Raw genomic sequence first — 23350 nt, 5'->3', positions numbered from 1 at the left:
GGTCATTATCGCCTCCTTCCAGTTAATCCCCAGCTGCCGCCACCAATTTGCACCCTCCACCCTGCCTTGCTCCTCTTCACTCCCCCCTCCCTCGGTGCCACCCCACCCCAGCCACCTCCAGCTTTTCGGGGACACACTGTTGGTCTTGTTGCTTGGGCTGCTCATGGGGGAGGGGACAGGAAGTCCTGCTCTTGCTGCCCCCCCTCACCCAGTGCACCCACCATCTTATTCTCTCCCACAGCCCCCTACTCCAGGAAGCCCACTGAGATTGCCTGGGACACGAGCCCATGTCCCCAGGTCTCTGGACTGAATTTAGATGGAAAGGGTCCTTGGGGGTCCTTCCACCACACCCCCCTCCCCACCAGACAACACCTCGGCGGCCGCAGCAGGGGCCTGGGAGGGAGTGCGAGGGCCAGGGAGAGGGTGACATGCGATCCGGCCTGAGTTGTAGCCTTTCTCTGGGCGGGCAGCCAAGGAGGCCACGGAGAGGAAGAGAGAGTGTTTGCAAACAGGGTAGCTGCCAAGAAGGGGCCGGGGTGAGGGCGGGGGGAGGTGTGAAGGAGGGGGCGCCCAGCGGTGACTGGCAGCCGCGCCTGGGACTCTGCCTCCCCTGTTACACACAGGCGCGCACACGCGCACACACGCGCAGGCTCAAGGCCTGAGGCGCACACACGGGTCCAGTGGCCACACACAGCAAGGTGCTCTCCACTCTCTACCCTCACACGTGGCCACACAATTCCCTGAGCACACGGGGTCTCGCAGGCGCACAAACACGCAACTCGTCGTCCACGTGGAGTGAGACACACTCAACCCTCACGTCTCTCTATCACTCACACACACACCATTATTTGCACACACACACAGGCTCAGGTGGGTGCTCATGGACACAGAAATACACACAAGTTTCAGGTAGGAACTTGAGAAATGCACGCTCCAGTTCCTGCCCGAAAACAGCCAGACACTTTCCAGCTCCGCTGTTTAATCTCTCTCCTTCTCAGACACGTCTGTGCAGGTCAAGTGCAAACACACTCACCCCCAGGCACACACAAACGCACACACAGAGCCAGCATCTCCTTCGACCACAGGAGGGACCACTGTCTGCCGTTCTTCCTGCCTGTGTGTCTGTCTTCCTCTCTCTGTGTCTCCCTTTCTCTCTGTCTTTGCCTCGCTTGCTTCCCTCCCTCCTCTGTCTCTTTCTGTCCTCCACAGCACGCCCTTCAGGGCACACTTGCACACACACACACACACACACTCACAGACACACACAGACACACATACACGCCTTCTCTGTCCCAGGCTGACAGACCAACAGCATCACGGGGACCTAAGTACCAGAAGGATTTTATTTGCAGAGAGCGGCTGGGGTGAGGAAGACAAAACAGGTTAGCAAGAGGGCGCAGACCCAGCTGGTGGGAGAAGGGGCAGAGGGGGTGAGGTGGGAGTGGATGGTGCCCAGGAGAGGAGAGACGCGCGCAGGACGACAGGTGTGCGCAGGAGGGCCGTGCAAAACCTGAGGGATGGGCCGCCTGCACGCCCACGATCGCCCCTGCAGCTTGGGCTCCACCAGAGGGGAGGCCGGAGAGAAGGGGGAGCAGAGAGGGGCGGGGGCAGCCTGGCTGATTGGGGGCGGGGGCGTGAGCCAAGAGCAGCCAGGCAAAGGGAGCCGTGGGTGCCGCGGCCCCGGAAGGCGGAGGGGTGCGGACGGACACGGTGCCCGGTCAGAGACCCCCGGACCGAGGCCGCAGACAGACGGTGAGGTGGGAAACAAGGACAGGAAGCGGACGATCCCAGACAGACGGCCAAGAGCCGCCCCGAAAGCCCAGGGGGCGGGGGGTGGGCCGGGCCTGTCTGGCGCACCCCTGCGCCGTCCTCCTCACCCTGAGTCTTCGTCCTCCCCCGGGTACACCTCCTCAGCCTCCCCCTCCCGCTGCCTCCAGGGCCGCCCCAGGAAGCCCCGGACGGAACTCACGGGGCTCCTCCTCCGCGGCTGGGGCTCCAGCAGCCCCAACAGCAGGGTGTCGGCCGTGGGCGTCAGGCCGAACCAGGGCCGAGGCCGGTGGTCGGGCTGACCCGAGGCCTGCCAGACGATGAAGTCCTCGTAGAAGGGGTCGGCCTCGGCCAGGGGCTGGTCCCAGGGGAAGTAGCCGGTGAGAAGGCAGAAGAGCAGGACGCCCAGTGCCCAGGCGTCCAGGGCGGGCTGGATGGGCAGCCCCTCGGGGAGGGGCGGGGGCGCGCAGAGCTCGGGGGCCGTGTAGGGGATGGGGGCCCCGGCCAGGCGCAGCAGGGTCCCCCGCGGCCGCGTGTGGCCGAAGTCCGCCAGCTTGACCTGCCGGCAGTCGGGGTCGCACACCAGCACGTTCTCGGGCTTGAGGTCCCGGTACACCAGCCCAAGGGAGTGGATGTGCTCCAGGGCGGAAGCCAGCTGGGCTGCGCAGCGCTGGGCGGCCGCCTGCGGGAGGCCCACCTGTGGGAACGGGTGTCAGGGGCCGGGCCCAGGGCTTGTCCTCAGCCCCGGGGACAAGTGTCGGGGTCCCAGCTTCCCAGCCCACCAACGGGGGCTGGCCCTGGAGCTTGTCCTCAGACCCTGGGAGCAGGCCAAGGGCGACAGAGACCTAGTTGGCCCCGATGAGGCCTGGGGTGAGTCCCATGGTGGGGGGGCTGGGGTGAGCCCTGTGGTGGGGGCCTTGGGCTGAGCCCCGCGAGGGGCCCTGATGAGGCCTGGAGTGAGCCCCGTGGGTCCAGGGTGAGCCTGTGAGGTAGGCTCCGCGACGCCTCTGTGATGGCCGTGGATTCGGAGGGGCGCGTCCATCCCACCAGACCTGCGGGCGCGGTGGGGCCCCTGCAGGGCAACGCGCTCAGGCTGCCCTGAGTGTGACTCCTGAGGCCCAGGCTGGGGGGGCGCATCTGTGCCAGGCCCCCTAGAGCTCCGAGCTCTGAGCTCCGAGCTCCAGGGCGACCCACCTTGGGACGGATGTAGCCGATGAGGTCGCCGTGCAGCACAGGCTCGGTCAGGAAGCTGTAGGAGTCGGCCGACTCCAGGCCGACGCCGCAGGCTGCCACGATGGCCGCGTGCGAGCCCAGGGAGAGGCCCACGCAGAACTCGTAGAGGAAGCCGCGCAGGGTGGTGGAAGCCTTCGGGAGCTGCTTCAGGGCCAGCACCGTGCCTGGGGGCGGGGTCGACGTGAGCCCGGGGCCGCCCCCTCTTCCGCCCTGCCCCTGCCCACCCACCCTAAAGGAGCCTGGCCACCCAAACCCCACCGGTGGTGCGGAAAATGCTGTGTGAGTGCTTAGTCGCTCAGTCCTATCCAACTCTTTGCGACCCCGTGGACTGTAGCCCATCAGGCTCCTCTGTCCACAGGATTCTCCCGGCAAGAATGCTGGAGTGGGACTTCCCTGCTGGTCCAGTGGCAAAGACTCCACTCTCCCAGTGCAGAGGGCCTGCCTTAGGTCTCTGCTCAGGAACTAGATTCCACGTGCTGCAGCTCAGACCCAGTGCAGTCAAATAAATAAATAATAATAATAATAAAAGGAATACTGGAGGGGGTTGCCATTTCCTCCTCCAAGGAATCTTCCCCACCCAGGATCAAACCCGTGTCTCCTGCACTGCAGGCGGATTCCTTACCAGCTTAGCCACCAGGGAAGCCCAGTGATAACCATAGCATGGAATGCTTCCCAGGTGGCACTAGCGAGTGATAAGGAATCCACCTGCAATGCAGGAGACGAGGGTTTGATCCCCGGGTGGGGAAGACCCCCTGGAGGAGCAAATGGCAACCCTGTCCCGTGTTCTGGCCTGGAGAATCCCATGGACAGAGGAGCCCCGAGGGCAGCAGTCTACGGGGTCGCAGAGAGGCCGGGTGTGGTGGGGGAGGGTCACCTCCTTGCCTGAGATACCGAGTGCAGCCCCTTCGTGTGTCAGCAGCGCCCTGAATTCCTGCCAGCTGTCAGCCACCTCCCATGTCGAGGACTGGTTCTACCCTCTGGGGGCAGGTACACCTTCGCGCCCCAGCACCGCCTGGGGAGGGCATCGAGCTGGCCTCCAGGTGGGCGAGGCCCCCTCATGGAGCCTGTGGTTCCGATTATCGCTCGTGTCCCCCAAGTTCTGTGATGACCCCGGTCTGTATCTCTTTGCATCTCTCTCTCTTATGAGCTGACTGGCATCCCTCCCACAAAATTCACACCTTAAAGTAGTTCCTATGCCCATTTTCACAGAACCTGACTGTATCTGGTGAGGGCGCTTTTGTTTTTCTCTTGGCTGCACGGCTTGTGGGGTCTTAGTGCCCCCGACCAGGGACTGAACTGTGGCCCTCAGCAGTGAAAGCGCGGAGCCCTGAGTCCTGGACTGCCAGGGAGTGCCCCGGAGGTACAGTCGTGAAAGAGATGAAGTGAGATCACTGGGGGTGATCCCCAGTTCCAGTGTGACTGCTGTCCTTCCGAGAAGAGGAAGCCTGGACGCAGACACACAGGCAGGCGTGAGGACACAGGGAGAAGCTTGGCCGTCTGCAAGCCGAGGAGGGGGGCCTCAGGAGAAGCCCATTCTGCCGAACTGTGGCCCCCCAGTCTGCGGCCCTTTCTTATCAGCTGACAACCGCAGGGAACGGCCACACCCTGGCGTGCGGGGGGCTGGGGGGGGCTCCCTGGAGGCAGGGCTGGTGCAGGTTTTTCCCTGGGGGCCCAGCTGTCCCCTATCCCCCCTCAGGGCTGAGCCCTGCAGTCTCTTTGGATGCTGACCAGCTGTCTGGGGCCGGGGCCCATGTCCTGCACACCCACCATGTGCTGGCCTTGCTGAGTGCCCAGCAGACAGGGCGTCTCTCATTGCCCCCACAGTGACTGCTGAGCCGGCCCGTGTGAGGCCCACCGAGGGCGGAGGCGGGGGGCTCCGTCTTCCTCCCCATTGTCCCCCGCAACCAGAGCTCCTGACATCTCCTCCGGGAATCTCGGTTCTCTCAGAGAAGGGATCATCACCCCCGTGTTAGAGGAGGAGGCTGAGGTTCAGAGAGGGCCGGCCGTTACCGAAAACACACAGCCTGGAGAGGGCAGAGGTGGGACTGGCTGAGTTTGCAGCCCCCCTGCCCCTGTGCCCTGCCCCCAGGCCCTGGTACCTTCCTGCCGGTGGGTGACCACAGGCCCCCCGCCTGGTGAGCTCCCCCTGCCCCTGTGCCCTGCCCCCAGGCCCTGGTACCTTCCTGCCGGTGGGTGACCAACCAGACGCGGCCGAAGCGGCCCTGGCCCAGGGCACGCACGTGCTCGTAGAGCTCGTCCACCTCGGCCCGGACCAGGCTCTGGGCGCTCAGCGCCATTCGGGCTTCCAGCGCCAGGGCGGCCTCCTGGCCCTGCCGCAGCTCCTCCGCCGTGAGGCCCCCCAGGCCCTCCTCCTCCTCCTCCCGGCTCTCCGTGTGCTCTCCATGCACAGCCTCCATGTGCTCCGTTTGCGATGCTTTTCCGGGCATCCCTGCAAGGGCAGAGGAGAGGGCGCCCGGGCTCAGTCCTGCCAGACCAGGGCCAAGGGCGGGGAGGGCCTGGGGGCCTGGAGTCCTGGGCCTGAGGGAGGAGGGGCTGGGGTCATGACCCCCAGGTCCAAGGAGGAGGGTGGCGGGTCACTGGCTCAGGCCCTCGTGACTCGGTTTCCCTCCTTGTCAGGGGAGTCTCTGGGGCAGCAGCCCCAGTGCTGGGTGGGATGAGGTCAAGCCTGAGGCCTCGCTGTGCCCGCCCTGCCCCCACCACCCTGCGCCACCTGATGGCCTGAGGGTGAAAGATGAGCCAGACGACTCGAGACGCCCCACCCTGTTTCCAAAGCAAACAGACTTGGGCCCTGGGGGCGGATAAGGGACCTCCGTCTCCTAAGAGCGGACAGGCGCTCGGCCCCAGGGCTGCAGGGGCGGGCTGCACGCTCCAGGCCTGGGCACGCTGGGCGCCTTGCGGGGAGCAAGCTCTTGGGATGGAGTGTCCAGCCCTGGGGTGGTCTGTGGTCCAGTGCTCACAACCCCAGCCCCTCCTCCTCTCTCAGACCCAGGGGTCCAGTCCCCCAGCTCCCCTTCCCTCAGCCCCGGGGGTCCAGGCCCCCAGCGGACCCCTCTCCTGAGACCTGACACAACCCACATATCTTGGGACCCCCCCACCCCAGACTCTGTGTCCCCCACGCTCAAGCACTCTGCAGTCTTAGGGTCCGTAATGAGCTGCTGATCCCCGAAGAACCCAGCGCTCCGACCACCTGCCCAGCTTCTCTCTCAGGCACTGCCCACCTCAGGCCATTTGACCCCTGCCTCCTCCTGACCTGGGCTCCGACCTGCAGACCTCAGCTTCTCCCAGGCTCGCCTGACCCTTCGGCTGCCCGCTGTGGCCAGTGCCCAGCACTCAGAGCCCATGCCAGCAGAGGCCTGCCTGCAGCAGGACCCGCCCCCACCTAGGGGGTCGGAGCCCCGCCCCCGGCATCACCCCTGGACTCACTAGGGGGAGAGCGACACCGTGTGTTGTGGCCCAGAACTGGCTGCGGCCAGACCGACCCGACCCAGGGATTCTGCCTCCTCCCCAGAGCCAGTGTCCAGACCCCACACCCTCCCCAGAGCCAGAGTCCAGACCCCAGCCCCTCCTCCTCAGATGCAGGGGTCCAGACCCCAATCCCTCCCTCCTCAGACCCGGGGGTCCAGACCCCCAGCTCCTCCTCCCTCAGCCTCGGGACTCCAGTGACCCTGTAAAGAATGAAATCCTTCATCCAGCCTGCCCCGCCTTGACCGCCCCGGCTGCCCCACAGTGCCCCATGACGGGTCAGACGCAAGTGTTTGGTGAGGGGAGCCCGGGGGAGGAGGCACTGGGGTCTGCCGGGGAAAGGATGACACAACAGGATTCCAGAACGATGCGGCGAGGAATGACCTCAGACGCGGGCGAAGGGGAGCAGGTGGTACGGCAACTGGGCCGGAGGGCCTCGGGGGAGGGGGGGCGGAGGGGCGTCCCCGGCCCGAGTCTGCAGACTGCAAGGTGGGGGCGCAGGCAGGGAGCCCTAGGGCTGTGGTAGGGGGCCGGGGGGGCCCGCACACCCCCGCCCAGGTTTAGAGCGAGATGACCGATGCCAACTCACTTGCTTCTTTTTAAGTAAGCTTTTGATTTCGGAATCATTTTTATTGTTTTAAAGTCTTTATTGAATTTGTCACCATGGTGCTTCTGTTTCACGTGTTGGCTTTTTGACCCTGAGGCGTGTATGATCTTAGCTTCCCAACCAGGGATTGAACTTGCACCTCCTACTTGCCTGGGAGGCGGACCTCTGGACCTCCAGGGAAGTCCCATATCCCAGAATCATTTCTGGATGCACTGGACAGCTGCTTTGAGCTCCCACGTCCCCTGCCGCAGCTCCCCGCCAGGTGAGTCCTCACCAACCACACGTCCATTTGTCCAAAGGAAGATAGGAAGTGTCAGTCAAATGGTAGACTTGTCTCAGGGCCACAGCAGCCCTTATCTGTCCCAGGGTTCAGTCCCAGACAGCCAGTTGTATGTGGAAGCCTGCAGCTCAGGCTCCCAGCAGCCGTGACTGTACTGAGTGCAGGGGATGCTGCCTTGGGTCCAAGCAGCCCCTGTCCTGCGGGTCTTTGTGCTGGGCTGCAGGGGGCACATGGAGTCTGGCAGAGGTCCCTGCAGACCAGTCGTGGCCCTTGGTGTGGACGGGACCACATGCCCTCGGGGAGCTGGCGCAGGAGACTCTCTGGACAGGAGGAGAGCCCGAAAGGATGCACAGGTGAGAAGGACCAGGTGCATCCCGGACGGCCTGAGAGGGGAGAAGTGAAGTGGGGGACACAGGTCACTGTGATACGGGCTCCAAACGAGCGGGAGCAGCCCCGGGGGGCTCTGCTTCCTGGAGGCCTGGAGTTGGAAAGGAGGCATTCTTGGAGAATGCTGAGTGTGCAAACGTCTGTAGGCAGGAGAGAGAGAGTGTGTGTGTGTGCACGTGTGTGCATTATGTGCTCACACGCCCACACGTGTGCACGTATTTGTGGGTGCGTGCGCGTGTGTGCACGTGTGTGCATTTGTGCGTCTGTGGACACGTGTGCCTGTGTGCCTGTGTGTCGATTTAGGTCCAGAAAGGATGAGTGACTCCTGTAATGTCACCCAGAGCCCAGGAAAGTGGAAGAGATGGCAGGTGAGGGTTCCACGGTATTGAATCTGGAAAGCTGTGGTCAGCGGGCGTCCACTAAGATCTTAGAGGGGAGGAGTGACTGCTCAGAGGTCCACAGGCACCGAACACAACCCCACGGCGCAGAAACGCATGTGCGGGAGACAGGGCACCTCCTCTCAGGAAGGCCTGACAGAAGGGTGGGGGAGGGTCCTTGAGGGGGGAGGGGCTGGGGGCCGGGAACCCCGGGCCTGAGGGCGGGAGGGAAGGGGCCTGGACCCGCGGGTCTGAGGGGGGAGGCGGGGGGGGCCTGGATCCCCGGGTCTGAGGGGGGAGGGAAGGGGCCTGGACCCCCGGGTCTGAGGGGGGAGGAGGGGGGCCTGGACCCCCGGGTCTGAAGGGGGAGGCGGGGGGCCTGGACCCCCGGGTCTGAGGGGGGGGGGGGGGGGGGGGGGCCTGGACCCCCGGGTCTGAGGGGGGAGGAGGGGGCCTGAACCCCCGGGTCTGAGGGGGGAGGAGGGGGCCTGGATCCGCGGGTCTGAGGGGAGAGGAGGGGTCCTGGACCCCCGGGTCTGAGGGGGGAGGCGGGGGCCTGGACCCCCGGGTCTGAGGGGGGAGGCGGGGGCCTGGACCCCCGGGTCTGAGGGGGGAGGAGGGGGGCCTGGACCCCCGGGTCTGAGGGGGGAGGAGGGGGGCCTGGATCCGCGGGTCTGAGGGGAGAGGGAAGGGGCCTGGACCCCCGGGTCTGAGGGGGGAGGCGGGGGCCTGGACCCCCGGGTCTGAGCGGGGAGGCGGGGGGCCTGGACCCCCGGGTCTGAGGGGAGAGGAGGGGCGGGGTCCTGGACCCCCGGGTCTGAGCGGGGAGGCGGGGGCCTGGACCCCCGGGTCTGAGGGGGAGGCGGGGCCTGGACCCCCGGGTCTGAGGGGGGAGGAGGGGCCTGGACCCCCGGGTCTGAGGGGGGAGGAGGGGGCCTGGATCCGCGGGTCTGAGGGGAGAGGGGCCTGGGGGGCCTGGACCCCCGGGTCTGAGGGGAGAGGAGGCGGGGCCTGGACCCCCGGGTCTGAGGGGGAGGCGGGGGCCTGGACCCCCGGGTCTGAGGGGGGAGGCGGGGGGCCTGGACCCCCGGGTCTGAGGGGGGAGGCGGGGGGCCTGGACCCCCGGGTCTGAGGGGGGAGGAGGGGGGCCTGGATCCGCGGGTCTGAGGGGGGAGGCGGGGGGCCTGGACCCCCGGGTCTGAGGGGGGAGGCGGGGGGCCTGGATCCGCGGGTCTGAGGGGGGAGGGGCGGGGGCTCCAGACCCCCAGGTCGTCAGCAGGGAGGGGAGTCGTGCGTCTCAGCGCAGCCTTCGGTTGGGAGAGGCGCGGGGTGCTCTCCGTTCTCCCGCGCAGGTGGGGGCGGGGCCTCTGGGGGCGGGGCCCTGGGGGCGGGGCCCTGGGGGCGGGGCCTCTGGCCCGGGCCCGGCCACCTGTCCAGCACACCCGGTCAGGGCTCTCCCGCATCTGTGTCCGTCCTCCCCCCGCTGTCACCGTCCTCCTCTGACCATTCTTCTAGGCTTGCCCCGCCCTCCTCCTCCTCCTCCCCACCCTCGCTGGACATGCTCCCCAAGCCCCCAGCTCTCTCTTTGTTCCCCTTTAACCCCCAGTCATCTCCCAGGTAGTCCAGGACGACCAGCGGGGGACTCCTGGTTTCAGGCTCCAGATCCAGGAGCCCCTGGAACAGGGCCAGAGCGGGGGGTGCAAACTGGTCCCAGGGGGGTGGCGGCTGGGGCGGCTGGGGCCTGGCAGTCATCCAGCCCGCAAAGACCTCGAACTCGGGGTCAGGGGCCAGCGCCACGTCCCAGGGGAAGCAGGCGGTGGCCGCGCAGAAGAGGAGCACACCGAGCCCCCAGGAGTCCAGGGCGGGCCGCAGGGGCAGGGTGTCGGGGGGCAGCAGGACGCAGAGCTCGGGGGGCGCGGAGGGCAGGGGCCCTGGGGGCGCCGGGGTGGGGGTGCCCTCGGGCCGGGTCAGACCCAGGTCCCCCAGGGCCACACGGCTGCACACAGGGTCGAAGACCAGCACGTTGTCGGGCTTCACGTCTGCGTGTACCAACCCCCGTCCGTGGAGGAAGTCCAGGGCTCCTGCGAGCTGGGCCACCACGCGCTTCACCAGCAACTCTGGGAGGCCCTGGAGTCAAAGGCAGAGGGCAAAGGTCACCCTCAGTTCCTCCTCTTTGCTGCTTCCTGGCGTTCAGGAATCCCAATCCCAGGACCACTGGCTACCAGGAGTGTCTCTGACACATCTCCCAACACCATCTCCAGGTCATCCTCGACCACCAGCTCTCTCTGTAGACCTGCCCTCACATGTTTTCCTCACCAGGACCCCGCATCTCACCAGAAGCTCTCTAACTTCCACTGAACTTTGTCCTGGCACTCACAACCACTCCTTACATTTCTTATCTTCACTCCACAGACCACAAAGATCTCCAGTGAAACCCTAAATCTCGCACTTAACTAATGAACTTAACTAATCTTAGTCCTGTACTAATTGAGGTCCCATCTCCAACTCAGACCCAGTTCAAAAGTCCCAGCATTTACTTCATTAATAGGTTGATAGATCTGTCCATCCAGCTAGCCAGGCAGTGAGACAGCAACCCATCCATCCTAACCCCAACCTGCCATCTGTCCAACAGTCTTCACAGCAGGGTTCCAGTCAGAATCCATTCCACCAGCTAGTCAGCAGTTCAATAATTTATCCAGTTATTTAGTATCTGATATCCATCCATATATTCCACCATCCTTCAATCCATCCATCCACCCACCCACTCATCCACCCATCTATTCATCCACCTTTCCTTTCTTTCATCCATCCATCCACTCATTTGTCAATCCACCCTTCAACCCACCCACCCATCCATCCATCCACCACCCAACCAACCATCCACCCATCCACCCACCCACTCATCCCTCCACCCATCCATCCATCCACCCATCCATCCACCCACCCATCCATCCATCCATCTATCCATCCACTGATCCACCCATCCACCCATCCACTCATCCACCCATCCACTCATCCACCCATCCATCCATCCACCCATCCATCCACTCACCCATCCATCCACTCATCCATCAATCCACCCATCCATCCATCTATCTACCCACCCATCCATCCATCCACCCATCCACTCATCCACTCATCCACCCACCCATCCATCCACCCAGCCACCCACTCAGCCACCCAGCCACCCAGCCATCTATCCCTCCACCCTTTTTTCCATCCATCCCACTCTTTCTCTCATCTCCCTTGCTTCCTTCTTTCCTCCTCTTTACCCCCAAACTTATCTGAAATCCAAAGTTTATTCCTAAAGATGAAAGTGAAAGTCGGTTGGTCACTTCTTACTCTTTGTGATGCCGTGGACTGTAGCCCACCAGGCTCCTCTGTCCATGAGATTCTCCAGGTTAACAATACTGGAGTGGGTTGCCATTCCCTTCTCCAGGGGATCTTCCTGACCCAGGGATTGAACCCAGGTCTCCTGCACTGCAGGCAGAGATTTACTCTCTGAGCCACCGGGGAAGCTATTCCTAAAGATGACCCCACCTTAACCTCACATTCAAGTACCCCTAGAAGGTCAGGGATTCAGTCCTGACTTGGTCTTTCTGGAGAGAACTCCATTACAGTCCTTCTCCAACTGCCTCTATACACAGACACAGCCTCAGCCGTCTCTGCAGCCGCACGCCTGGTCTTCTCCACACTCACAGTTGGCCTGTCATCAACTCGAAGCTCAGCTCATCCAGCTCCACCCTCACCCCTTCCCAGTCCCACTGCCATTAAAGTCCCATCTCTCCCTCCATGCCCACCCTCTCATCAGACCTAATCTGTCCTCCACCCCAATCCCAACCTGTCATCCAGGCAAGCTTGTGTTTGGATGGTTGGATGGATTACGGCTTGGGTTAGTCCTGGAACTGCGCTGAGAAAGAGAAAGAAGGAGGTTGCCTGGAGGAGGGCATGGCCACTCACTTCAGTGTTCTTGCCTGGGAAACCCCGCAGGCAGAGGAGCCTGGCGGTCTACAGTCCACGGCTGTGCCTGAGCAACTAACGCCCTTGGGGGCTTAGGGGGGAGCTCCCTCTGGAGGTCAGGGTGGGGGACAGGCCCGGGGGAGGGCCGCCGTCAGACCTGGATGAGACCCCCCGCCCGCCCGCCTCACCCGCTCCTGCAGCATCCCGCTGAGGTCCCCACAGGGCGCGTACTCCTGGGCGAAGGCGAAGTGGCGTGGGGTCTCCAGCGGTCCCGCCAGTGTCTGGAGCAGGCCTGGATGTGATGACACACAGCGGCCCACACAGAACTCTCTCAGGAAGGTGGTTCTGAAGACCGAGGCCCGTGGGAGGAGCTTCAGAGCCACGGCCCGACCTGCCGGGGGTGGGGTCAGAGGGCAAGTCAGGGCGCCCTGAGCATCAATCCCTGGGCGGGCATGGTGCTTGACCTCTGCCTGCCTCTCCTTTCTCCATCTGTAGGGGGTTTGTTGGAGGACCCCTTCCCTGGGGACTCTCTCTGCTCTCTCTCAGATTGCTGTGCGACCCTGCACCACCGCCTGACCCTCTCTGGACCTCCATTTCCTCTCGCGTGAACTGGGGGACGTGCCAACTGGACTAGCAATCCTAGTCATGCTTCTGCCTTGCTGTGTGACCTCAGGCAAGCCTCTCCCCGTCTCTGGGTGAGAGCTCTGGTTCCCTGCGCGATGATCACAGAGCTCTTAACGTTCTGAGGGCCCATTGGGAGGAGTCCTGATCAGCTCCCCCAGGGATGCTCCCTGTCGCGGTGGGCACGAGGACCCTAAGAGGGGAACATCTGCCCTTCGGTGGCCACACTCACCCCCTTGCCGAGGCCGGGCAAGCAGCACGTGGCCGTAGGAGCCCGAGCCGAGCCTCCGGATGAGGCGGTAGTGGGCTCGCAGACTCCGCACGGGGGTCACCCTGGAGGCCGTCAGGTCCACGAGCCTCTGCAGGGCCGTGGCTGTGTCCTCCTGCAGGAGAGGGACGGGGTGGGGGTGGGGGGTCAGTCAGGGCGTCAGGCCGAGCCGGGGGCCTGGGGGCCAGGGTCACTGTCCCCGGCTCGGAGGGTGAGTCACAGTGACTCACCCCGCCTTGGGCCACCTGCTTTCGGGCCTTGGCTGGGTCACGGGTGATTGTCTCGGTGGCCCTGCCCACGGCCGCTGGGGCTCCCCACAGGAGCCCCCAGCCCCACTTGGGGCTGCCTCCTCCCCAGCCGGTGCCCCTGCCCCGCCCGCCTCCCTCTCCATCCTCCTCTCTTCCTGGTCTCCTGCCCCTCTATCTGGGAGCGTGTCTCCTGGGCCCCAGGCTTGCTGCGTCTCCTCAGGCTCCCTGTGTCTTGGATGTCTCTGTCTCCCTGCTGTCCTGGTGTCTCTCTGTGTCTCTCCGTGTCTGTCCCCCAGCCCGTCCCATTCCTCCTCTCTCCGTTATCTCCTGCCTCTCACCTCTGGGTCCCCATCTTCCTGCTTCTTGGGGTCCCTGAGCTCCATCTCAGGGTCAGGCCAGCACCCCTGGTCTGGGCTCCCTGAAAATCCACCCGCGCACTGAGCCCCGCTGCAGCCCTGAGCAGAGCCACGCCCGGGGGGCTGGTCTGCGAGGCCCACGCCCGTGTTCCCCCGCGTCTGGGCCTGCAGCCTGCCCTGCGTGGCTGCCCCCTCTCCCTGCACCTCCCTGGCCCAGTCCAGCCCGAGTCTGAGCGCCCGAGGTCTCGGGGTCTCCCTGCCCGTCTGTTGGTCCCCAGCCTCCTGCTCTTGTCCCCAGGCTCTCCCCACTGCGGCTGCCTGTCTGTCTGTCTCAGGAGGCCCTGTCTGTCCCCTGCTTTGGGTGCCCTCCCGTCTGTCTCCCTGCCGTCTTTGTTTCTGCCTTTGTCCCTCCCTTTCTCCAGCCAGGACAGCTCAGAGACATCCCGTCCCCCCACACCTCCCCGCCCCGCGGCCCCCCTCCCTCCCCCGTCCAAACTTAGACCAGCCTGGACTCTGGGCTCTGCTCCCAGGACAGAGGGGACAAAACATAGCCTGAACCCCAAGGGCCGGGCCGGAGGGCAGCGGGCAGAGGGGAGACAGGCGCTTTGTGCCCTTTACTTGGGACAGGGGCCCCAGGCTGTGGGCATCCAGCCTCCCCCGCGGCCTCTGAAGGCCGGGAGCCCACTCTCAGAGCCCTTCACGGAAGAGACCCCACGGCCGCCCTCAGCCCCGGACTCCGGCCCCCGGCCCCTCCTCGCTCAGGCCTGGGAGCTCTCAGCTGCTGATGGAGACCCTGGCAGGGGGCAGGCTTCCCTCCTGGATGCAGCAAGGCTCTGCGCCCAGCTCCCTGCTCGGGCCTTTACACTGGGTCCTCTGGGCACCCCCAGAAGGGCGGGGACTTAGCCCCAGTTTCCAGAGTGGGAAACTGAGGTTCTGAGCAGCGAGTGGGTCAGAGGGGAGGAGGTGTGGGCTGGCTGGGCCAGGCCTGTGTGACTCAGCCTGGTTGCTTTCCATTACTACTACAACCTGCTATTAATAAAAGACGCGGCTTCTGGAAGGGTCCCCGGAAGGCGGCTCGCGTGTTCACCCTGGGAGCCTGCGTGGGGCTCGGGGTTGGGGGGGGGAGCGGGCGGCGGACGGAGCCGCCTTTGCTCTTTGACTTTCCGGGGTTTGTGGAAAGTTGTGAGCACAGATCAGAGCAAGGAAAGGCCGCACCCAGCAGTCCACTGACCAGATTTCACGCATGTTCCCTTTTTTTTTGGCCCTACTGGCTCTCTCTCTTTTCTGTTGGGGCAATGGCGTGTTTTAAAGTAAATTGCAGCCCACGGAAATCTGGGGCAAAATGAGGCGCCGTCTGGTGTCTGATTTCAAATGCTCCTGTGTTGGAAAGTCAGGACTCCAGTGAGGGCTGGGGTAGGGACACAGCTGCCCATGTGTTGCTGAGAACAAGGATGTGCCTTTACCCTTTAGTTTTGGTTGTGCTGGAAATTTTCCCTCATAAAAAGCTAAACGCAATTCACTAGGCTTCAGACATCACGGCAAACTGTGCCTCAGGTTTCTGTCTCCCGTCAAAGGAAGCAAAATTTCCAGCTCAATGGCAAAGCTTTTTTCAATCACTAACGGTAATTCTTTACAATGGACTGACACCCAGCCTGCATTCTGCGTCCCCCAGGTTCCCCAAACACGCCTCCTGTGGCTGCTGTAGTGGGGTCGGTCGGCAGTGTCCCCATGGCCTTGGGGAAACCTTGCAACACTCTGGCTTCCCTAGTGTTTCAGTTTCCCTCATAGCATCACTGACTCAGCGGACATGAGTGTGAGCAAACTCTGGGAGACAGTGAAGCACAGGGAAGCTGGGCGTGCCACAGTCCTGGGGCCACAAAGAGCCGGACACAGCAGAGCCGCTGAACAGCAGCAGCACAGCATATTATTGATCCATAAACTGAAATTAAACGACGCAATGGAGACTCTTCATTCAATGCTGATCTGGTGTCAGGCCCTCCCTGGATCTTTTTTTTGCTTTTTGTTGAAGACTTCGGGAAGTCCTCCTTACACGTCTTCGCTGAATACAATGAGGGCTTCCAGTTTACCGATGGGGAAACTGAGGCAGGGACCAGCAGGTGGCGACAGGCAGCGCTTGGGTCCCTGAGTTTCTGGAGACTCCAGGCTGTCTTCTGCCCCGTGCCCCCACCATGCAGGCTGGAGCTGAGCCCCTCCCCTGGGGGCCTGGGGCGGCTGTGAGTGTGTGGGGAGGGCCGTGGGGGAGCGGGCCAGCTGCTGGGCGAGAGCTAAGAGATCAAGCTGCAGAGCTGGCCACCTGGGCCCTCGGGGGGAGGGTCAGAGGGGCCGCTGCAGGCCTCCACCCTCCCCAGTACCTGCCCCCCTCCACCAGAGGCTCACCGATGATCCGCGGAGCTTTGCACCTCCCCATTTAGCAACACTGCCCCATGGGGTCACCCGGAGTGACCTGGAGAGGCAGGTGTGCCGGGGGAGGGGTGCTCGGCCCTGGCCCCTGGGTGCACACACCCCTGGGTAAAGCTGGGCTCTGGGCCTCCCCTCCCCATCCTGTGGCCTCCGCTCTCCAGCCCTGCCTCTGACCCCCCGGCCAAATGTCCAGCTGCCTCCCTGCCTCCGTTTCCTCCTTAAGAAATGGGAGCAATTGCTGGTCCTGCTCAGAGTGTTACTGTTAAAGAAACATCTGACATTTGTAGCATACATTTGATTGTATCTAACACAATAATAAATGCAATATACGTGATCTGATATTATATACAGCATGTCTGGAGAAGGGAATGGCAACCCACCCCAGTATTCTTGCCTGGAGAATCCCTGTGGACAGAGGAGCCTGGCGGGCCACAGTCCATGGGGTCACAGAGAGTCAGACACGACTGAGCAACTTAACACACATGTGCAGCGTGTACTATCATATACATTATATCCAGCATTTATTTATATGTTATTTATATACTTGATATCTTTTTCCAAATAAAGATCACAAAAAAACTCCAGGATTCTTGCCTGGAGAATCCCACGGACAGAGGAGCCTGGCAGGCTACAGTCCATGGGGTTGCAAAGAGTCGGACACGACTGAAGCCACTTAGCATAGCAAAGACATAAATAATTAACTTACACTTCAAAATAAAAAAGAAAGAAAGGAAAAGGGAACTCCTTGGCAGTCCAGTGGTTAGGACTCTGTGCTTTCACCACCAAGGGCCCAGGTTCGACCTCTGGTTGGGGAACTAAGATCCCACAAGCCACACAGCATGGCCAAAAACAAACAAAAAAACCTGTACTTCAAAGGTAGAGCAATTAATAGCTTACCTGCTCACCCCCCGACCCTGCAACTCCCCACCATTCTTGGGCCAAAAAAAAAAAAAAGAGAGAGAGAGAGATAAAAAGAAAGAAAGGCCCTACGTTAAATCAGTGTGTTTCATCTGTAAAGAGTAAGACTCTAAAGTAATTGGGAAACCCTGACTGTTGGCAGTTATCATGGTGCATCGCGCGGACTGGGCTGCCCACCTGCCCTCCCGTGTTCGTGGCACTCGTGTTTGTCTCAGTCACACTCACGGGGTGGGTGGCTTTATTCCTACATACACTGGATTTTTGTTGTTCAATCACTCAGTCATGCCTGACTCTGTGACCCCAGGGACTGCAGCACACCTCCCTGTCCTTCACCATCTCCTGGAGCTTGCTCAAACTCATGTCCATCAAGTCGGTGATGCCATCAAACCAGCTCATCCTCTGTCGTCCCCTTCTCCTCCCACCCTCAATTTTTCCCAGCATCAGGGCCTTTTCCAATAAGCTGGCTCTTCACATCAGGTGACCAAAGTACTGGAGCTTCAGTTTCAGCATAAATACTATTAAATAAAATAATGGATGAAGACACTAGATGTAAGACCTGGAATAGAGCAATTGCTTAGTCATATGATTTCCGGCAACAGACACACCAGTGACAGTTACAACAGGCCAGATACTGTTCTGGAAGCTTTATCCCCCATCTGGGAGTTTCACAGAACCCTCACCATCGGCCTGTGATCCTAGTTCTAGTGTTTTTCAAAGCCACACCTGCCCCCTCACTGTCTGTCTGACCAGGTCATGTAGCAGCACAAACCTTTGCCGTGGTTCCTTGTGCAAAAGACTATCTCAGGCACTGCTGCTGCTGCTAAGTCACGTCAGTCGTGTCCGACTCTGTGCGACCCCACCGACGGCAGCCCGCCAGGCTCCCCCGTCCCTGGGATTCTCCAGGCAAGAACACTGGAGTGGGTTGCCATTTCTTCTCCAATGCATGAAAGTGAAAAGTGAAAGGGAAGTCGCTCAGTCGCGTCTGACCCTCAGCGAAGCCATGGACTGCAGCCTTCCAGGCTCCTCCGTCCATGTGATTTTCCAGGCAAGAGTACTGGAGTGGGGTGCCATTGCCTTCTCAGGCACACACGCCCCAAAATATCCCAAATAAGCGTAACTAGTGCCTCCCTGCCCACAAGCGTGCAGCTGAAGACATACAACTTTTCAAATATAATTGGAATCCTCTGTGTACTTACCCTTCTCCAAATCCTCCCCTTCCATCCCAGAAGTAACTACCATCCCTAAGGAGATGTTTGTTATTCTTCATGGTAAAAAAGAAGATGCTTTTGCCACGTATGTACGAATCCATGACTGCCCCAGAGTATCGCCTTGCATGTTTTTAGTGTTGTATAAATAGTATCAGGTCCCTGACCTTCGGCAGCCTGCTTTTGTCCTCACCCGCTCAACCCTGTTTCTGCGTTTCTTCCGTGTTGTTAGAGGGACCTCAGGTTCCTTTCTTTGCAAAGATGTTGAAGAGTCTAGTGTGTGGACATGCTGTGCTTTACAGATGCACTCTTCCGAGCACAGACATTTTCTTTTTCTCCCCTATGGTGCTCTTACAGGCAGGGGTGCAAAGGACCTTCTTATATGTGTTGTCTGGTGCGAAGTGGTACACTTCATGGGGCACTGGCCTCAAAGTGGAATTTCTGGGTGGAAAGAAGAGCGCGCAGCTAATCTTAGGTATTGCCACACAGCTCTCTCCAAGGTGGCTGTATCTGACGTTGCTTTTCCAATCTTTATTTTTGAGCTCACAGGGCCCTTGGAAAGTCTGAAGAAAGCTGTGGGGACTTGTACTGATACACAAGCCACCAGCCATGTGGGGCTCTTGTGCACTTGAAACGTGGCCAGGCCAAATTGAGATGCGCTCTGAATACAAAACAGACCCTGGCTTTCAAAGACTCAGCACGAAAAAGAGCATGTAAGCTATCTGTGGGTGACATTTCTATTAATTACATGATGACATGATAATGTTTTGGGTATACAGTCGAGCTCATCGTTGGGTGGATTCCTGTATCTGCCAGCTCGCCTATCCACTGAGATGCCGCTGTGGCCCCCGGTGCCTGCACAGAGCAGCCAGCACCTCTCCTCTCTGACACGTGTTCCCGGCTGAGGGGGAACAAGCTTGCATCGCCGTAAAGGACCATCTTTTTTTTTCTTTTTTCACAGTATTGGGCTTTTTGTTGGTGATTTTACAACTTCAAACACCCGCTACTCAGGCCCAAACATAAAGCCCAAGTGCTGTCTGGTGTCCTAACAGCCTGAGAGAGCTGGGACATGCCTTATGGAGGAAATGATAGATAAGCTTCCTCCAGGCGTGAGTGAGAGCACTGTTGGCTCCGAGTTCAGTGTCAGTGAGTCAACAGTGCGCATTAGACAAGGTGCCTTTAAGTGGAAACACACATAAGACTATGCATACATCAATTAACAGCAACAACAGAGCGTCATCAAAGCCCATCAGGAGCCTGAGCCTGTGTTTCCCCTCCCACCATGCACCAGTTCAGGACCAGTTATTCAGGGTTCACTACGCCGCTACAGGGGGCTTCCCTGGTGACCCAGTGGTAAAGAATCTGCCTGCAATGCTGGAGACCTGGGTTTGATCCTTGTGTGGGGAAGATCCCCTGGAGAAGGGAATGGAAACCCACTCCAGAATTCTTGCCTGGGGAAATCCCCATGGACAGAGGAGCCCTGCGGGGGCTACAGTCCATGGGGTCGCAAAGAATCAGAGACGGCCTGAGCGACTAACGCTTTCATTTCTTCATGCCGGGCTATAAAGCATCACCACCGTGAATAAGGAGAAAAAATACACTGTATGGGGTGAACTAAACCATTTCACAATTACATTCCCCCTGTCTCTCTTTTGCGTCTGTAAAAATGGAAGCACAGGGCTGTCAGATGAGAGCGGTTCTACAGACCCTCCCAGATCTCTCTAGAAGTCTAGAGGCGGCGGGCTCGGAATCGTGGCAGTCTCTACGCGCACTGGGCTGCAGACCAAGGCCGTGGCTGCTTCGTCTCCCATGTGGACCATCCCCCTGCCTCCACCTCCTGCAGGCCTCCAGTCTTCCCCCGCCCCCTGTCACCCCCAAAGCCATCCTCCTAATGCTCAAAGATAACCTTTGTCCCTCAGCCTCTCAGGACCACCCGCTGGCTCCTTGTTGCCCTCAGGGAAAGAGACCACGGTCCCCAGGCTGGCCTCAGAGCCCTCTCGGGGCTGGCACCGGCCCCGTCTTATCTGCCGCCCCACCCCGCTTCACCCAACACCCCAGTCACGGGGAAGGACTCACAGTCCTCGGGGGCGCGCGGCATCTCGCTCCCTCTCCTCCGGAAACGTGTGCGGGCGAGGCAGCCGCCGGATGGACCAGCAAAGGGCGTGTGTCACGGCTTCATAAATCCCGCGTGCTTAGCGATAATTATAGCCAGTATTTACTGAGCTCTGTGTATTACCAGCCCCTGTGCTAATCCTCGCAGCCGTGGGGAAGAGGTAGGTCCTATTATTAGCTCTGTTTTATAGTTGAGGAAAGGAAGACTCGCGGAGATTAAATCTCCTGCCCAGCATCCCGCTGGGGGTCAGCTGCGCAGTCAGGACTCACGCGGGGATAGGTGGGCTCCGCGCCTCACCCCCGGGGCCTCTCTGCTGGGCCGCGGGCTGGGCACATGTGTGTGTCGAGGATGCTGACTGCTCTGGTTTCCATTCAAAGGCAACACCCACATCCCCGGGGCCTAATGAGCCAAGAGGACCAGGTAGATTCCATCCCCGCCCCGAGGATTCTGGAGGGTGCCCTGGACAAGGACGCAGGCAATTGCGAAACAGTGTGTTTCCTGTTCTAACGGAGGTGACTCTGAAAGGTCCTGCTGGACAGTGGGTGAGGGAGAGACGGCTCTGAGAGAGAGCAGCCGTGACTGGAACTCAAAAACAGATCGTGCGCGTGCGTGCTAAGTCACTTCACTCGCGTCCAACCCTTTGCGATCCCATGGACTGTAGCCCGCCAGGCTCCTGTGTCCATGGGATTCTCTGGACAAGAATACTGGAGTGTGTAGTCATGCCCTCCCCCAGGGGGTCTTCCCGACCCAGGAATCAGAGCCACCCACATCTTTTGTGTCTCTCGCATTGGCAGGTGGGTGCTTTACCAAGTTACGTTTAACTGCGGAGCACCTGCCTGCTGGGTGTAGCCAGCGGGACTGCAGGTTTTCGGGACACATCAGAGCAAAGTGTGCAACCCCCACCATCAGAGGCAAATATCAGCGAGGGAGAGGGGATGAAATGGTTGCCCGGGAGATGGGTCAATGAGGAGATGCCTACGGGCTACCGTGTTTCTTTTATTCTTTTTCTTTCCATTTTATTTTATTATTATTATTATTTTGTCTTCTTTACAGTGTCTCTTTTTGGGGTGACAGAAGTGTTCTGAAATTGATCGTGGTGATGGTCACACAAGCCTGTGACGACACCAAATCCCCTGAGTTGGACACTTTAAATGGACACATAGTGGAGTCTAGGAACTGTATCTCAATAAAGCGATAAAAACAATTCCTGTCCCAGTGAAGCACGCATTCTAACCAGAGGCCCCAGAGACCAGAGGTATTAGACATCCATATCATATTAACACCCCCTGTCCTGTATGTAACAGAATGATGTTCAGTCATTATTGTGGAAGAAACATCAGCATCCTTCTTGATTTGTGGGGGTTTTTTTTAAAGTAAACTTATTTTTAAGAGCAGTTTTAGGTTTAAAACAAAATTGAGTGGGAGACAGAGAGATACACCCTCTCGTGGTGGGGTCCCCTCTGCCTTCAAAGGCAACAATGGAGAATCTCCTCACTTTTGAACAGCCCTCATGTTTTGAGTCTCTTTTTCCAGAGGTTGCATGGGAGGTCACCTGATGAGGCCAGGCCCACTGAAGAGACCTTCCTACTGGGAGGTCACCTGATGGGCCAGGCCCACCAAAGAGCCAATTCTTATCTGAGATGTGGAACCTCAATTCCAGCTTCAATGTCCCTTCACAGCAGCACCGACATCCACATCTGATTGAATAATTAGGAAGAGGTGTGGGGCCCAGGGAGCAGGGATCTTGGGGACCATCTAACAATTCTCGCTAGAGAACTGGGGTACAGGGTGGGCCTCCTGGGAGGAGGGGGAGGGGTCATTCCAGGCCAAGAGGCTGGCCCATCCCTGGCCACAAGGCGAGGCAGCGTGGTCTGTGCTGGTAACCAGCGAGTTGTTGTGGAGATGAAACCAGAAAAGGCGTGTGAAGTGCCTGACGCCAGCAAACAGGCCAGATAACAAGTAGTAGCGGTGCTGATTATCCCATTATTAGAAGTCTGGAGGCCGCCAGCCGGGTCACGTCCCTGGCTTCCCGTCAGGACCCACCAGTGCCGCCTCCCTCCTGGAGGCGAAAGAGCTGCTTTGAGAGGAGGGGGGAGGAGGGCAGTGGGGGCTCGGGCGGCCGGGTGAGTGGCGGCAAGTATTTGCGGAGCGCAGGTTGGTGCCAGGCACAGGGCCGGGCGTGGCGAGATAAGAGGCCACAGGAGGCTGGGGACTTGGCCTTGGAGGCTGAATTCCAAACTGCCCTCCCGGGGTGCTGAGAGCAGAGGGCTGAAGCTGCCGTGGGGCTGGTGCCCAGGAGAGGCGGGTGAGCTCCTGGCAGGTGGCCGACCCTGTGGGCCTCAGAGACCCTCCCTGGCTCAGCTCCTCGGCCTGTCTGGCACAAATCTCCAATCGTTGTTCAGTTGCTCAGTTGTGTCTGACTCTTTGGGACCCCATGGACTGTAGGCTGCTAGGCTCCTCTGTCTGTGGGATTCTCCAGGCAAGAGAACTGGAGTGGGATGCCATGCCCTCCTCCAGGGGATCTTCCCGACCCAGGGATCAAACCTGGGTCTCCTGTGTTGGCAGGTAGGCCCTTTATCACTGAGCCACTGAGCCACCAGCGAAGCCCAAGTCTCCAGTTACCCCTCCTCAGAAGCCCTCGTCGACCACCAGGCTGAAGCCTCATCTTCCATCGCACGCTGGCCAGAAGCCCTTGCTTCTTGTTCAGCATTGGTTCTCTCTCTGGTTTTGATTTTTTTGTTGAAGTGTAGTTGATCTCCAGTGTTGTGTTAGTTTCAGATACACAGCAAACTGCCTCACAGTTACACAGTTACACGTGTGTGTGCACGCTCAGTCGCGTCCGTCTCTACAACCCCATGGGCTATATAGCCCACCAGGCTCCTCTTCTCCAGGGGAGCTTCCCCAACCAGGGATCGAACCTGTGTTTCCTGCACTGACAGGCAGATTCTTCACCACTGAGCCACTGGGGAAGCCCGGTTACACACGCGCGCGCGCACACACACACACACACACACTCTTTCAGATTCTTTTTCTGGGGAAGCCCCAGTTACATACACACACAGACACGTACACACACACTGTTTCAGACTCTTTTCCTGGGGAAGCC

The 23350-nt window shown here is 60.4% G+C and overlaps 2 protein-coding genes across 3 annotated transcripts; both read right to left on the bottom strand.

Annotated features, from left to right (window-relative positions):
* Positions 1-1325: 1325 nt before the first annotated feature.
* Positions 1326-6389, bottom strand: SBK2 (SH3 domain binding kinase family member 2). Of its 2 annotated transcripts, none has more exons than XM_027978772.3 (4): positions 6272-6389; positions 5180-5449; positions 2962-3164; positions 1326-2464 (listed from the first exon to the last, which is right to left on the bottom strand). In XM_027978772.3, the coding sequence occupies exons 1-4, from the start codon at positions 6360-6362 to the stop codon at positions 1874-1876; spliced, it is 1155 nt and encodes a 384-aa protein (XP_027834573.2). In that variant the 5' UTR covers positions 6363-6389; the 3' UTR covers positions 1326-1873. The 2 variants fall into 2 exon arrangements, with proteins under 2 accessions (XP_027834573.2, XP_042088388.1); XM_042232454.1 differs by having other exon boundaries at positions 6240-6342.
* Positions 6390-9511: 3122 nt separating this feature from the next.
* Positions 9512-13985, bottom strand: SBK3 (SH3 domain binding kinase family member 3). The gene is made up of 4 exons (XM_027978771.3): positions 13570-13985; positions 12948-13098; positions 12283-12485; positions 9512-10261 (listed from the first exon to the last, which is right to left on the bottom strand). Exons 1-4 carry the CDS (start codon positions 13612-13614, stop codon positions 9581-9583), a joined length of 1080 nt encoding a protein of 359 aa, XP_027834572.1. The 5' UTR covers positions 13615-13985; the 3' UTR covers positions 9512-9580.
* Positions 13986-23350: the final 9365 nt, after the last annotated feature.

The sequence above is a fragment of the Ovis aries genome, chromosome 14 (assembly GCF_016772045.2).
Source record: "Ovis aries strain OAR_USU_Benz2616 breed Rambouillet chromosome 14, ARS-UI_Ramb_v3.0, whole genome shotgun sequence".
Taxonomy (NCBI): domain Eukaryota; kingdom Metazoa; phylum Chordata; class Mammalia; order Artiodactyla; family Bovidae; genus Ovis; species Ovis aries.
Note: the sequence above shows the minus strand (reverse complement) of the source record. Positions and strands in the feature narration are given on the sequence as shown.

What these genes read in the sequence shown, in the direction of transcription:
- SBK2 (XM_027978772.3), bottom strand. Translation starts at nt 6,362, where the DNA reads ATGGGCTCTGAGTGCTGGGCACTGGCCACAGCGGGCAGCCGAAGGGTC. An exon ending in GTCTGCAGGTCGGAGCCCAG is followed by an intron (nt 5,450 to 6,271) that starts GTCAGGAGGAGG and finishes CTGCCCTTGCAG; the next exon opens with GGATGCCCGGAAAAGCATCG. An exon ending in GGTCACCCACCGGCAGGAAG is followed by an intron (nt 3,165 to 5,179) that starts GTACCAGGGCCT and finishes CCCCGCCCCCAG; the next exon opens with GCACGGTGCTGGCCCTGAAG.
- SBK3 (XM_027978771.3), bottom strand. Translation starts at nt 13,614, where the DNA reads ATGGAGCTCAGGGACCCCAAGAAGCAGGAAGATGGGGACCCAGAG. An exon ending in AGGAAGATGGGGACCCAGAG is followed by an intron (nt 13,099 to 13,569) that starts GTGAGAGGCAGG and finishes CCTCTCCTGCAG; the next exon opens with GAGGACACAGCCACGGCCCT. An exon ending in GCGGGATGCTGCAGGAGCGG is followed by an intron (nt 10,262 to 12,282) that starts GTGAGGCGGGCG and finishes CTTTGACTCCAG; the next exon opens with GGCCTCCCAGAGTTGCTGGT.